Here is a 13,214-nt window from a genome sequence, read left to right as displayed (position 1 = left end):
GGTGAAGAGAGAATGATAGTTGTTGACTGAGTAGAGGAGAGCTGAGGTATAGCACAAGAGCAAGAATAAAGTAGAAATATTATGCTTTACATGTAGGTGTACAGTTACAGAGCCAGAGTGTTGAAAGGTGTTTTCTTAGATGTGTTTTGAATGCCTGTTTTCAAGAAGCCTAAGAGCATGTGGGAGGGCATTCCAGAGAGCAGCTACAGAGTTTGAGTATAAGGAGGCTCCCGATGCACTTTGGGCTGATAGAGAGGAAGACTTTGTCTTTTGAGCGAAGAGCTTTGGTGGGGTGGTAATGTTGAAGAATGCCTTTTAGTGCCACATACTTATCATTTATTTATTTATTTATTTGACATTCAGTGGAGACCTGAAGAGAAAAGCTCCAAAAGGTATATACATAATATAAAATGTCATAAATACATAAAGTATAATGTAATAATATGCAGTATGTCAAGGTAATATATTAGAGTATGTGCTAGTAGTAACTGACTATAGTGAGGGTGATGTGGGAGTTCAGTCCATGGTAGGGTGGTAGTGTTGACGCATGCCTTTTATTGCTCGATACATATCAGGGTAATATATTAGAGTATGTGCTAGTAGTAACTGACTATAGTGGGGGTGATGTGGGAGTTCATTCCATTTTAATCATTTAAAGGCAGAAGATGATGAGTTCTTAAGGGGTGATTTTGCAGCAAAGCAAGCTATTTTATTGTAGCATTGTTTTGTCTTTGTGTGGATGTTTGTAGGTTAGCAAAGAATGGGGAGGGATATTGTAGGGTAGGAAGAGATAAGCTTTAGCTGTGGCTTCTCTAGTTCTGTCTGTTAGTTAGGGTTTTGTTATATACAAGATGATGAGTTTTTTCTGAGATTTTTAATAACAGTTTGGAAGTGTAGGTTAAATTTCAGGTTATCATCAACTGTGATTCTAAGAGTTTAGTGTCAGCGGCCTTTTTAATCAGGGTATTATTTAATGAGATGTTTTCATTTTTGGGGTTTTAAGAAGGATTTGCAAGTTGTCTAGCCAAGGTTCTGTGGATGTAAAAGGTTCTTGAGTAATTTCTTGAAGTTTTTATAGGTTAGAGGCTGTGCAGATGAGTGCAGTGTCATCTGCATATTGTACAAGAGTGGCGTGCTTGGAAGCAGTGTGTAGATCATTTATAAAAATGTTAAACAGGAAAGGTCTAACTATGGAACTTTGTGGCTCCCCTACAGTAATGGGTAGAAATGATGAGTATTCTTGCTGCCATTTGACTGCTTAGAATCTATCTGTTAGGAAGCTTTTAAATCGGGAGAGGTAGGAGGGGAAGAGAACCAGGGAGTAGAGCTTTAGTAATAGTTTGTGGTGAGAGACTGTCTGAAATACTTTGAAGGGGTCTGGGAATAAGGATGATACTATGTTTCTGGTGTTTCTGTTTTTATTAATGGTAGATTATTGATAGCTTTAAATGCACGGTCAATAAAGAAAAGATTTTATTGGTAATGAAAATGCAGGAACAGCTCTTAGGTGAGAGTCACATATGTCAGCATCAATTTTTATAACATTGCTGCAGCACTCTATTAAACAAGGTCAAGAAGAACCTAATGCAAGTCTGAGAATGGACGTTTGCCTCCTGTACTGGACTTTGATGCAATTCCTTGTTTCTTTCACAGTTGGGATTAAATAATAAAGCCTTCACACATGAAGATGTTGTCATGAAGTTTATTCTACTAGTTGGGAGTAGGCTGATAAAGAATCTTGCATGTACTACATTTAAGAGCTTTTCTGAGAACACCTTTTAGTCCTTAATAGTGACTGGGATTATGAACTACAGACTATCTGACCTTCCATGCTGAGGGACTCATTGTACACCATGCCAACTGAGCATGTGTGCTGTATACATTCCATCTTCCAAATGACCATCAGCTATCGGGTGCTGATACTGAAGGACACAACTGACCATGCTGATGGGATGTTTAATGGTTCGGAACATTGTGTCAGGGATACTGATACCATATGCTTTGTACACCCTCATGGTACAGTATATCATGGCATTGTGTGCTATATCATATGAGTCTGTCGCTGTATCTCTCAACTGTACAGAATGTCCAGAGTATTTGTACCCCTATTATTTATGGCTTTGTCCAGATTTCTTGCTCTAAAAGGTTGAGAGGTGTGTCTGTCGCTTGCTAATGCACATTTAGAGTGACTGGTAGAGCTTCTCATTTCATAACTACTTGCCCTCATAATCCTATGCCTCACCTCTATGACAAGATTTGTGTAATTGCCTGGTAGCCTGATATTCATTATTGCATCACTTATTCAACACTGTTTATGCCATAAGTGCTTTTCCTTCCTCTTCCTCTTCCTCTGACTAGCATCCTCTTCCTTAGTCACTATCAGTTGTGCCGGCACAGTCAGTAGTATTCTTCATTATGCCAGACATGCTTCAAAACCATCATTTAGCATCATTTCTCAAATAGCAACTGTACATTGTGTGCAGTGCTGAGCATGAGGCACATAACTTTAGCTGCTAATATTACTGAAGATAGAACTGCTTCAAAATCAGGAAGAAATATAATTTATACAGCGTATGGCATACAGTGTCTGGGATCATTTAACCTGATGTATGTATAATTTTATTCTTATATTAAGACAGCAGTCAAACATGATTAGACAGGACCTTGGATTGTTATGTGGATTGTGGATGACACCTCTTCATAGTTTCAGACTTCATGACTACAATATAGTAATAACAGCTGATTTGATTTTTCAAAGTGCTTAATCTATGTCTAGAACCAATGGTAATTAATCGTTTTACTTCATACCTGTGTTGCTACTGTTTGAGCTTGTATCACCTATAGATTGCTGAAAGGCAGCAATCTACACTTGTTCATTGTATATTTTTTCTTATATTGTTGTTGTTTTCTATAGGGAAGGCACTGAAATTCTTAAGTGAATTGGTAATTAAACCAGACTACGGCTTGAGAAGGGGTGTTCCAAAACTAGTAGTTGTTGTAACAGATGGACAGTCGCAAGATGAAGTTAAAAAGTCTGCCTTTGACTTGCATACAGCTGGTAAGTTTATTTAAGAGCTAGTACAGAGCCTTACATGGTGCTGTTATTAATTATGTAAAACAACAGCACCACAGCACTATTATTTCTGTATAAACTACGTCATTTGTTGAAATAATTGCTGTCTTGCTACTCAGTAAGAGGTACAACATGGGTTTTTACATGTTTATTATGTTTATTTTCTATTTCAGGTTTTAGCGTCTTTGCTGTAGGTGTTGCTGATGTGGATTACAATGAGCTTAGAAAAATTGGCAGCAAACCTAGTGAGCGTCATGTCTTTGTTGTGCACGACTTTGATGGTTTTGAGAAGATTCATGACCAGCTTGTCACGTTTATTTGTGAGACAGCTACATCAAGTGAGTACTTAAGTCTGTTTGATCTAATGAAAACACCATTCTGCTGTTGTCTTACTATAAGATATACTTTTGTTTCTGAAAATCTGACCTGTATCCAAAGTTTACCGAATGTTGCTGAAATTCAGGTAATGTGAATGGGTTAGGTGCAGAACCCAAAATGTTTTGATCAGATAATGAAATATTGATATAGGCATTGTGTAGTGCATGCACTTGAGGTCAGGTGCTTAAGAGTATGACCTGAATGACCTGGCTGATAATGTGCAGATTAAGTTGGACAAGCACCATTAAGTCAAAGAAAATAGTCCATCCTGGGTATAACCAAGGAAAATAACATCAGGCAATCTGATTAAATAGTGATTACTTGCATCAGCAATATGTGTCTACAAAAGGATTTCAGTGCAGACTACTACAAAGTATGATAATGGACTTTCTGTCTAGCTTTGCAGTCACCCAGTTGAGACTGTTGTAGCCATGTTTTTACTACAGATGCACGCTGTAGTCTGATACTGTAAACACGAACTGGCATTAAGAAGTAGCGACCCATACTTTGCCCAGTTGTACATTACAAATGATCAGGTTATATCCACTGTCTTCTATCACTCATAGAACCCACATGAGTTTCAGCAGTTTTCTGCAGAATTACCATTCTGCTGTGCCCCATTCAGTGCTCCTACATTTTTCTCTTTCTTTCTGTCCAACAACTCACATCTAATAAGTAATAACATTTTAAAAGTTAAGAGTCTTGGTTAGCTTTTGACTTTTGATTTTAACAATCTTTTGTGTGTCATACTGCTCAGGGCTTAAAATTAGGTGTACACCATCCATGCTGCTAGTTTGTTCTACTGTTTAGTTTGTGTGTTCCCAAAATGAAATGGAAATCTTTCTATAAATATAGTGCACTACTCTGTCCATGGACTCAACAGAAAGAAAGCATCGCTTTTTGATAAGCCAGTGATTCATTAAAGGACTTAAAAGTTTACATAAACAAAGGCTTTTGCAACATTGATTTACTTTTATGTAAATGAGTACCATTTCAGAATGTTACTACCAATATTAAAGCATACTAGCCTATACACATAATAATTTGCTATGATTTCTTACAGCTTGCCCTCTTATTTATCTGAATGGATATACAACGCCTGGTAAGTTCTGTATTTTTATCACCAGTTATTTGTTTACTTAGATGATACACAGACTGTGTCAAACAGCAGCATTTGTATATATCTGCCTACTTTTTGCTAACTTCATGTACTGTCTCCAAGGTTTCAGAATGCTAGAATCATTTAACCTAACCGAGAAGAACTTTGCTTCCACACGTGGAGTAGCCCTTGAACCAGGATCCTTCAACAGTTTTCCATCATACAGAATCAGCAGAGATGCATACCTTACTCAACCAACCAAGTACGTTTCTATTATATAAGTAACATTGCCAGTCAAATGCCTGTCTGTTTAAATTTTATTTAATAGTAGGAAGTAAATCGACAGTGTTGCCAAGTGATACAGTAAAAAATTAGTTACTGATGTTTGTGCCCCAATAAATATTTCAATGCAGAATGCTTTTCCTTGGATTCAAAGTAAAACCACATATTATTCTGTATTTAAGCATGTTTTCTATTATAGCCTATATAATATTCTACATCATACACAACGTTCCATCTTTTAGAAGCAGATTGTCAGACCATGAAATCTTTTTTTTTTTTTCTGTAAAAACAAATTTGTTAACATATTGCAAGAAAACACTCTGCACAGATGTGTAACTGTAAGACATTTACAACCACAGGGATCAGTGACTGTCTATATGATACAGTAACATTATCAGCTCAAGAGATGCTGCACAAATGGATATGAGCAATCAGAATTAAAAATCCAGTAAGTATACCCTCCCATTTAGTTTGGTTCAAGATATCATACTGTGATATCCCCACAGAAAAGGAAAATGTTCCAGAAATTGCATTACAGGGTTCACCTCTTGGTTACCCATTTGAACCTACTTAATTTATATTCAGATGTATTTCAATTTGAAGACTCTCTGAGAAGGTGTTTCCAGAATTGAAAAAAATGAATGCAGTGAGAGTCAGTACCACTTTCCTTATCCAGAGTAATATCGGTTGCAGGCACACCACATTATGTGGTGGAATCTGTTGCATCCAAAAGCCTGTATCCTCTAGTGCAGCCACGTAAGAGCCAGTAACCCTTAAGGTCATCTCCCTCAATTTGCACTAAGAACCCACAACCATAGATCATTCCAGTGTTGTGTAGGCATCCTGTGATGAAAGAATGACAGTTGCAGCATGAGCCCTTTCTTGCTTGGCCTCTGTTTTTGAATATAACTGGTGAAGTTTGCCTTCTGTGCAATAGTTTGAAATGTGAGAAGGTAATGGAAGTGCACCAAACAGCCACTAATGGACCAGTATTTCATCTCACTCTGCTTCCATTATGCAGCATCACAAATCTGTCTCCAAACCCTGCTTTGTCTTCGGAAAGTAAATGAGCTTAGCTTAGGAAAGCTCTTTGTAAAGGATGAACATGGTTACTTTCTTTTGCATCATTCTTGTCAAGTTTAGAATTGACCACTTGCTGTGTCATTGCAAAGGCCTTGAGGGCTGTAATGCAACACCATGTAAATAAAACAACTTTAACCATGGATATTGCCATATTTTTATAGGAGTTTGTCCGTCTGACCCTTGACAGTCTGCAAATGACTGAAAAACTCTATATGAGAGATTATAAAAATGTGATCAATATACAATTTCTCTAGTAATCCACCAATGTACAATTTGTCTAGTAATCCACATACCGACCAAAGGCTCAGTTGATAGCCTCATACCCTGCTAAAATGTCATTGCCCTGTATATATCTCATAGTTCTTTCTAAGACCTTCCAAAAGCCAGTTTATGAACTCTCTAGATCCCTAGTCAGTTATTTTTGTGAAGCAGCTTTCCTTGGATATAGTCTAATTAGTAATTAGTGCTATCTCAGCATGAGATTAGCAGAGGAACTTGCTAGGACTGGATAAAGTGCAGTAAAAAGCTACTCTTATATTGATAAAATGTGGGAGTCCCAGATTCTTTTTTGTATGTGTGCCATAACTTGTTAAAAGCCATTCAAGAGGAACTGGAAGTCTGAGATAAAATCCAGGAGATTCTTCTGTAGTTGTAGAATGTTCTCTGAGAGACATTTCATGAAAGTTCCAGCACAAAAAAATGGCACTTGGCATCAATTTATCATTCTTTCACTACTCTTATCCTCCAGGGGTTGCAAGTTGTTATTCACTAGTGCCATGTGAATGTAAATATAAACTCCAATGCGACCTTTTGCACTGAAACATATACCCTGTAATTACCTCTGTTTGTAGAACCAAAAACACACTCCAAAATATGAAAATGCCAAAAATACTTGAACACAACACAGGCAGTCCAACTGTGTAGAACATTTCTTTAATTCTGGTGCCTCAGCCTTCGTCTTCTCATGGAATACATTCATAATTCAAACACCACCCCTTTTATAACACATCTACAAAACATTTGCATGAATAATTGATTCAATAAAACAATTAAACACTTTTAATTAAACATGACTATTGCTTTACATTATATGGTCTTAATTTTACACTTCCAAATTCATCCATTCATTGATGAGTAATATTAAGAAAGGAACCTACCGATGTGGGAATTGCAAGGTGTGTGTTAGGGTTAGAAGTCTTGATGGAATGAAAATCAACAATGTCTGTTATAATGCTCTGGAATATTTTGATTGTAATTCTTCGGGGGTAGTTTATATTATAGGTTGTGGTTGTGCCAAACAGAAATGGTACATTGGACAAACCAGTAGGAAAGTTAAACTTAGAATTCTGGAGCATTTGGGGGACATTAGACACAAAAGATTAGATAGTCCGGTGGCTAAGCATTTTTGGGAGCAGCATAAAGGGGTTCCTGAAGGGTTTATATTTTGTGTTTTGGGGAAACCTAAGAGTTTTGATGAGGATGCATATTTTCACAATAAATTATTGGAAATGGAGTTTAGATTTATTTTTAATTATAATACTCTTTTTCCAAATGGGATGAATTTGGAAGTGTAAAATTAAGACCATATAATGTAAAGCAATAGTCATGTTTAAACATATCAAGTGGTTTGGAATGTATTAAATACAATTATTATATTTTTTTATATATTTTTTGTATTATAAGTCAAATACAAAGACTATTGTCATGGAAGATAAATTAATGTCAATACATTTAATATATAATATTTTATAAATGATGTGAAGTATGAAATTTTAAAGTGAAGTCAAAAACTTCACAGTAAAAATACAAGGTTTGTTTAAGGCAATTGACAAAAAATGTTTAATTGTTTTATTGAATCAATTATTCATGCAAATGTTTTGTAGATGTGTTATAAAAGGGGTGGTGTTTGAATTATGAATGTATTCCATGAGAAGGCGAAAGCCGAGGTACCAGAATTAAAGAAATTTTCTACACAGTTGGACTGCCTGTGTTGTGTTCAAGTATTTTTGGCATTACCTCTGTTTGTCTCACACAAGTATTCAGGAATATGTGATCTAGTTAAGATCTGTTATCAGCATTGTTCTAAACTTGTGGTACGCCATCAGCAAATTATCTATACCCTTGATGCATCATCAAAGCTACTGAAAGTCTTTAAAATAATACCTAAATAGAATTTGAGGAAGGGGAAATGTTATATTATATGTAATTACAAAAATACCCACGGTGGTGCTGCTGCGGTAGCGTTGTCGTCTCACAGTAAGACGCTGTCTGGTTCGATTCTCAGCTAGAGCATCTTCTACGTGGAGACATGCGTGAATGGGTGTACCTTTGTTGAAGGTTGTGCATCAGGGCTGGTAACTTGGCATGTAAAAATCAACTACCAATCATTAGCGGACCAGAGTTCCGCTGTGGCGACCCCCTAACCGGGAAAAGCCGAAAGACACAAACATATGTAATTACAAAAATAATGCCAGAAGAAATTATCTTTGCTAATTGAACAGTTGACTCTGTCATTTTTAAGAAAAATTAGATGTAATGTTTTCCAGTTAGATTTATAATTAGGATCAACCCAATTTAATGTAATTTTAAGGACTGATGTTTTGATATAAATATCGATATCAGGAAAGCTAATTCCTTGAAGATCCCATGTTATGATGTGATGAAGATAGGCTATTCTAGGTTTGTTAAAAAATCAAAGGAATTTTAATAATTGTTTATTTCAATAATGTGGTGTTTACTAGGCAGAAGAGACAGAGGTTGTATTATATATGTCGCATCATCTATATCAGTTGAAGTCTATCTTTAAAGGAAACAATAAGATTATTCCAATGACAAATAAGATTCTTCATTGTATTTCTGATATTATCACAGTTAACATTCATTATTTCCTCTATAGACTTCAGAAGTCTGACAACTAAATAATCCAACTTGGAGACTTTATTGCCAATAATATGATTTTTATGTATTTGATTTTTTCTTTTTATTTAATATTTAAAGACTTTTAAAAATATAATTCTTTCTAATGTAGACAACTTGGTTTGAAACTGTAATTCATTTTAGTATCAACATTTTTGATAAATTACATAGGCATATCTTTATTAGTTGGGAGTCTAAGAATTTTATTTGTTGGCAACAATGTTTTAAAGATTTGGAAGTCAAAGCTACTGAAATTCCCCAAACCTGCAACACATACTTAAGCTACTCAATAAAAAAAAGCTTCCTGTATAAAATTGTACTGAGGTGTGCTGTATTTAATGTTTGCCTGTCCCTTAGTTGCACACTGCTGTACTTTACTTTTCAGAGAATGTAGAAATGAACAAGTCAGTAAGCATAGAGAGTTATGTCATTGAGTATGTTGTAGTCAATATTTTCACTTTTAATACAGTAATCAAAATGTCCATGCTCTGTCAGTCAGAATGGCCATTCCCACACCTATGCATGGAATACCATTGTTTAAGTACTGTATCAGATTTATAAGAATATGATTCTAGCAGGTCCACAAAACTTCATATACTCAGGAAGTTAAAGCAGAGATATGAGAAACAGATCCACATTTTTCCTGGTCCTGATGCTATGACATGTAAATCTGATGATGGGGTTCTTTCAGGTGCTTTAAAAGCTGTGACTTCAAGCTTTTATGTTTAATAGTTGGAATCATCTAGGTTAACTTCTTAGGCTGATAAGGAGGTGCCAGAATTTAGGACTTGTAGGACAGATTCTGCAAGGTCCTGTTCCCTGCCTCCAGTTGAAATATGGAAACATTTATTTCAAATCAGTAAAAAATGTCTGCAACCTCATCCCTCTCAGGTTTAGGGTTATTAGAGGCCTATATCTACGCTGCCATTTTCTACAAGGTCTTTCAGGTATCCCTCTTTGGTGCCTATGATATCATCACCAGTACTGAGGTGAACTACATCCTCCCATACAGTGCCAATGTCAGCATCTAGACATCTGTCAATGTTTGCTACGGTCCTGACCATCATCGGCATATTGGGTCCACCACTGGTGGTTGACCTGTCAGGGCTGAGTTCAGTGCTAGCCTGTCATCATTTTTGCCATTCTCAAAGGAGCTGATGTTCCAGATGTTGGCACTGATGCTGACATCATTGATGTAGACAACTCTATAGTTGCTGTCTTTGGCATGTACCCCTTTACAGATGCAGTTTCTTGTCTAGAAAACACATTTCTTTAGCCATGATCTCCCACTTGTTTACAACAGGAGAGATGATCCCAAGATCTCAGACAGTGTCTTAACTCATCTTCATGCACAGTCTAAGCTTTTTGTTGTTCTCAGACCTGTCACCATGAAGACAGATAGAAAGGACTCGTGTAAGAGGAAGTACATAGACTTGCCAATTGAGTGCCCTGTAGCTAATGTAGATGAGAAGGGGGAACATTTTTTATCTCCATCTCTCCCAGATGACTCCAACTTCAGAAAAATCCTAAAGAGATGATGACTGATCACTGATCCAGTGCAATTCTCACAGAAAACATTATTAGATACCTTTTGAGACACTCAGCTTGTTTCTTGGGTGTTCTTGCTATGGGAGAACATTTTCAAAATTTTCACTAGCTAACACTGACACTGTGGCACCCAAAACAAGGAAATCAGACAGGATCCTCTGGCATTGAGGACTGGAGTTAATAGACAGAAATCCTGAAACCTGATTCAGTTGCTCCAGTGCCAGCCCTTAAAAAGGGTCCAACTCCAGAGTGCCTTGCCTTCTTATAACGAATCTAGGGCTATGGATACATTTGGCAAATATGTTTATGCATCTTTTACACTCTCTTTGTGAGACATGCACTATGCTGTATACATGATTCAGCTTCAGCATGAGCCAACTTATGAAATGCAACAGTCACCAGACCAGTTGTCAGGTGAACGTTTAAAACCAAAACTACAGTTCCAATGTGATACTGTTTCCTAAACATTTAATGTCCTGATGGGATTAGCATATATCTCTGCAAAAAGTCTGACCCATTTTGCAGGCATCAGCACAACTGTGCACCCCATGCTTAGGCCTAACTTCCTTGTTTTGCATAAAATACCAAGGTGACATTTTTGAACTTGTCTTTTCAGGATACAGCTTTCTTTGGCCACTTTTGGTGTAAAGTTTCAAACTGTGCAATGTACTGTTTTCCAGGATACACTCAGTCCCAACCAGCTTTTGTTTAAGTGTTGCAACCAGCAACAGAATTCGATAACTGGGGGGAACCAGGATTCCTGTGGTAACTTTGAGAATAGCTACTATAGCTGAGATACATGAAAACCAACGTCTTCCTTTTGGGAATCAGCAGGAGAACCCCTAAAGCTTTATCTGACTGCGCACTCTGGAGAAAGTTGGGCTATTTTTCCCACCACCCTCTTCTGCCACTGGTCATCATGCAGGACAAGAAGAAAAAGACAGAAATATCCATAAAATTTGCAATCCCACTTCAGTCCCACTCTTTTTTTTTGTCCAGTGTCCCATCCCACCAAAAAAGTGCTTCACAAAAAGAAGTCTTAATCTTTCTAAGAAAGAAACAGTCACCCAATGAGTCTCACCAGACCAAAGAGAGTTAAGGTAATACTCCATCTTTTTAGGACCTCAGACCCATCTTTAAACAGCCTAACAGTTTCATTAAAAAAAAACCCTTTCATGGTGCAGTCCATCCTTCTATGTCCATCAGAAGGAGCAGTTGTATTCTTCGGACGTCCAAGATGCATATAACACATAAAGTTAGCTAAGGAGTTCAGGAGGTATGTATGCTTTTGGTATGGGATAGCCATTTTCAATTCAGAACTATTTGATTTGGCCTTGTCTGAGCCCCGGGTTGTTCAACAAATGCATGTCTGTAGTCACAACAAAAAGGAGTTGAAAAGGGTGACCATTATTTCCCTGTCTAGATTTCTGGCTCCTAGCTGCTCACTCATTGAACAGGTTAATCACTACTTAGGAGTATCTGATTAATCTGCCTTGAATCCTTAGAGTTTGCAATGAACAGTTCAAAGTGTCAGCTGGCACCATCTCATCTGTTCACATTAACAGACTGCAGTCTGGACATAATATCCTGCAGAACTCAATTGTTTAGAGGCAGGACCCTGTGGCAGCTATGTAATTGATTTTTAACTTATGTGGAGAAGGTTATTATGTTGTTTGAATCTGACTGAGGGAGGAGTAAGAACTTAGTGAAAAGCTTGCAGATTCTCTCTGGAATAATATATGTAATCAGCTGTTGTTTATTCATTTGTCAATTAAATGATCTTGCCCGTTTTTGAGGAAAAAGTAGGAATTTTAAATATTCTTGATTGTGAAGCTTGACTTCTGTTTAAATATCTTCTGCACTGCTTTCATATGCATTTATACAACAACCATTAATTATGTAAAAAAATTACTTTGAACAGGGACATACACCCAGAGGGACTGCCACCTACTTATGCTATCATAATGCTGTTCCGGCTACTTCCAGATACTGCTAATGAACCATTTGCCATTTGGCAGATCACAGACAAAGACTACAAACCACAGACTGGAGTTCTTCTTGATGGTGAGAATTACGTTTTTTTTTTGTAAATCCAACAGAAGCTTCCAGTCTGCAGGATTTATCACTTTTTAACTGTGAGCAGGGAATTAAATGTTCACATAATAATGTGCTCCAGCTGAGTAGTATTTTAAGTAATTGTTATTGGTTAAACTCCGCACTCTGAAACTCTAAAACTGTCACTGAATGCTATATTATAAGCTGCAGAGACTGATGAAACATTCCTTATGTGGTTAACACATACATCACTGAGGTTTGGTGTTTATGTGCACTATATGATATCAGCTCATTGAAATTCCATTTTCTTTAATTCTGCATTGCAGCTAACAGCAAGAGTCTGTCATTTTTCAACAAGGATGCCAGAGGAGAGATTCAAACTATTTCATTTAGTAACGAGGAAATAAAGAAATTATTTTATGGAAGCTTCCACAAGGTAATATTTAAATTATATTTTTAAGTGATGTATCACATACTGACAGCTGTAATGAAAAATGCTCTTTTTGCGTCAGATTCCTACCTCATATCTAGAAAGAAATGCATTTTATTTTCTATGAGCGGGCAGTTTTTGTTTGTTTTATTGACATATTCATTCAAGTAAATTGTTAACATTGCCAAACAGTAGATCGGTACTGCAGCAAGGGACGATTCCACAGCCTCCTGCAGAGTTGCATTGGAAGTTGTAGAAATTCTGACCTTAAACTTACGTTTCTCTATGATACTGTGGCAATATCATCATATCACAAATGTGACAGTAAGATTGTAAGATAGGAAAGATAT

At 36.8% G+C, this 13,214-nt stretch overlaps 1 protein-coding gene across 3 annotated transcripts in view; it reads left to right on the top strand.

Annotated features, from left to right (window-relative positions):
• Positions 1 to 13,214, top strand: part of COL12A1 (collagen type XII alpha 1 chain) — a 589,904-nt gene that overhangs the window by 472,747 nt on the left and 103,943 nt on the right. For all 3 annotated transcript variants that reach the window (XM_044063907.1, XM_044063925.1, XM_044063915.1), the window contains 6 exons: positions 2,915 to 3,058; positions 3,247 to 3,411; positions 4,515 to 4,553; positions 4,674 to 4,812; positions 12,301 to 12,443; positions 12,761 to 12,870. In XM_044063907.1, coding sequence (XP_043919842.1) covers positions 2,915 to 3,058; positions 3,247 to 3,411; positions 4,515 to 4,553; positions 4,674 to 4,812; positions 12,301 to 12,443; positions 12,761 to 12,870 — 740 coding nt within the window. The remainder of the gene's footprint in view (positions 1 to 2,914; positions 3,059 to 3,246; positions 3,412 to 4,514; positions 4,554 to 4,673; positions 4,813 to 12,300; positions 12,444 to 12,760; positions 12,871 to 13,214) is intronic.

Source organism: Protopterus annectens, chromosome 1.part0 (assembly GCF_019279795.1).
Source record: "Protopterus annectens isolate FY-2018-M chromosome 1.part0, PAN1.0, whole genome shotgun sequence".
NCBI lineage: Eukaryota > Metazoa > Chordata > Ceratodontiformes > Protopteridae > Protopterus > Protopterus annectens.
Note: the sequence above shows the minus strand (reverse complement) of the source record. Positions and strands in the feature narration are given on the sequence as shown.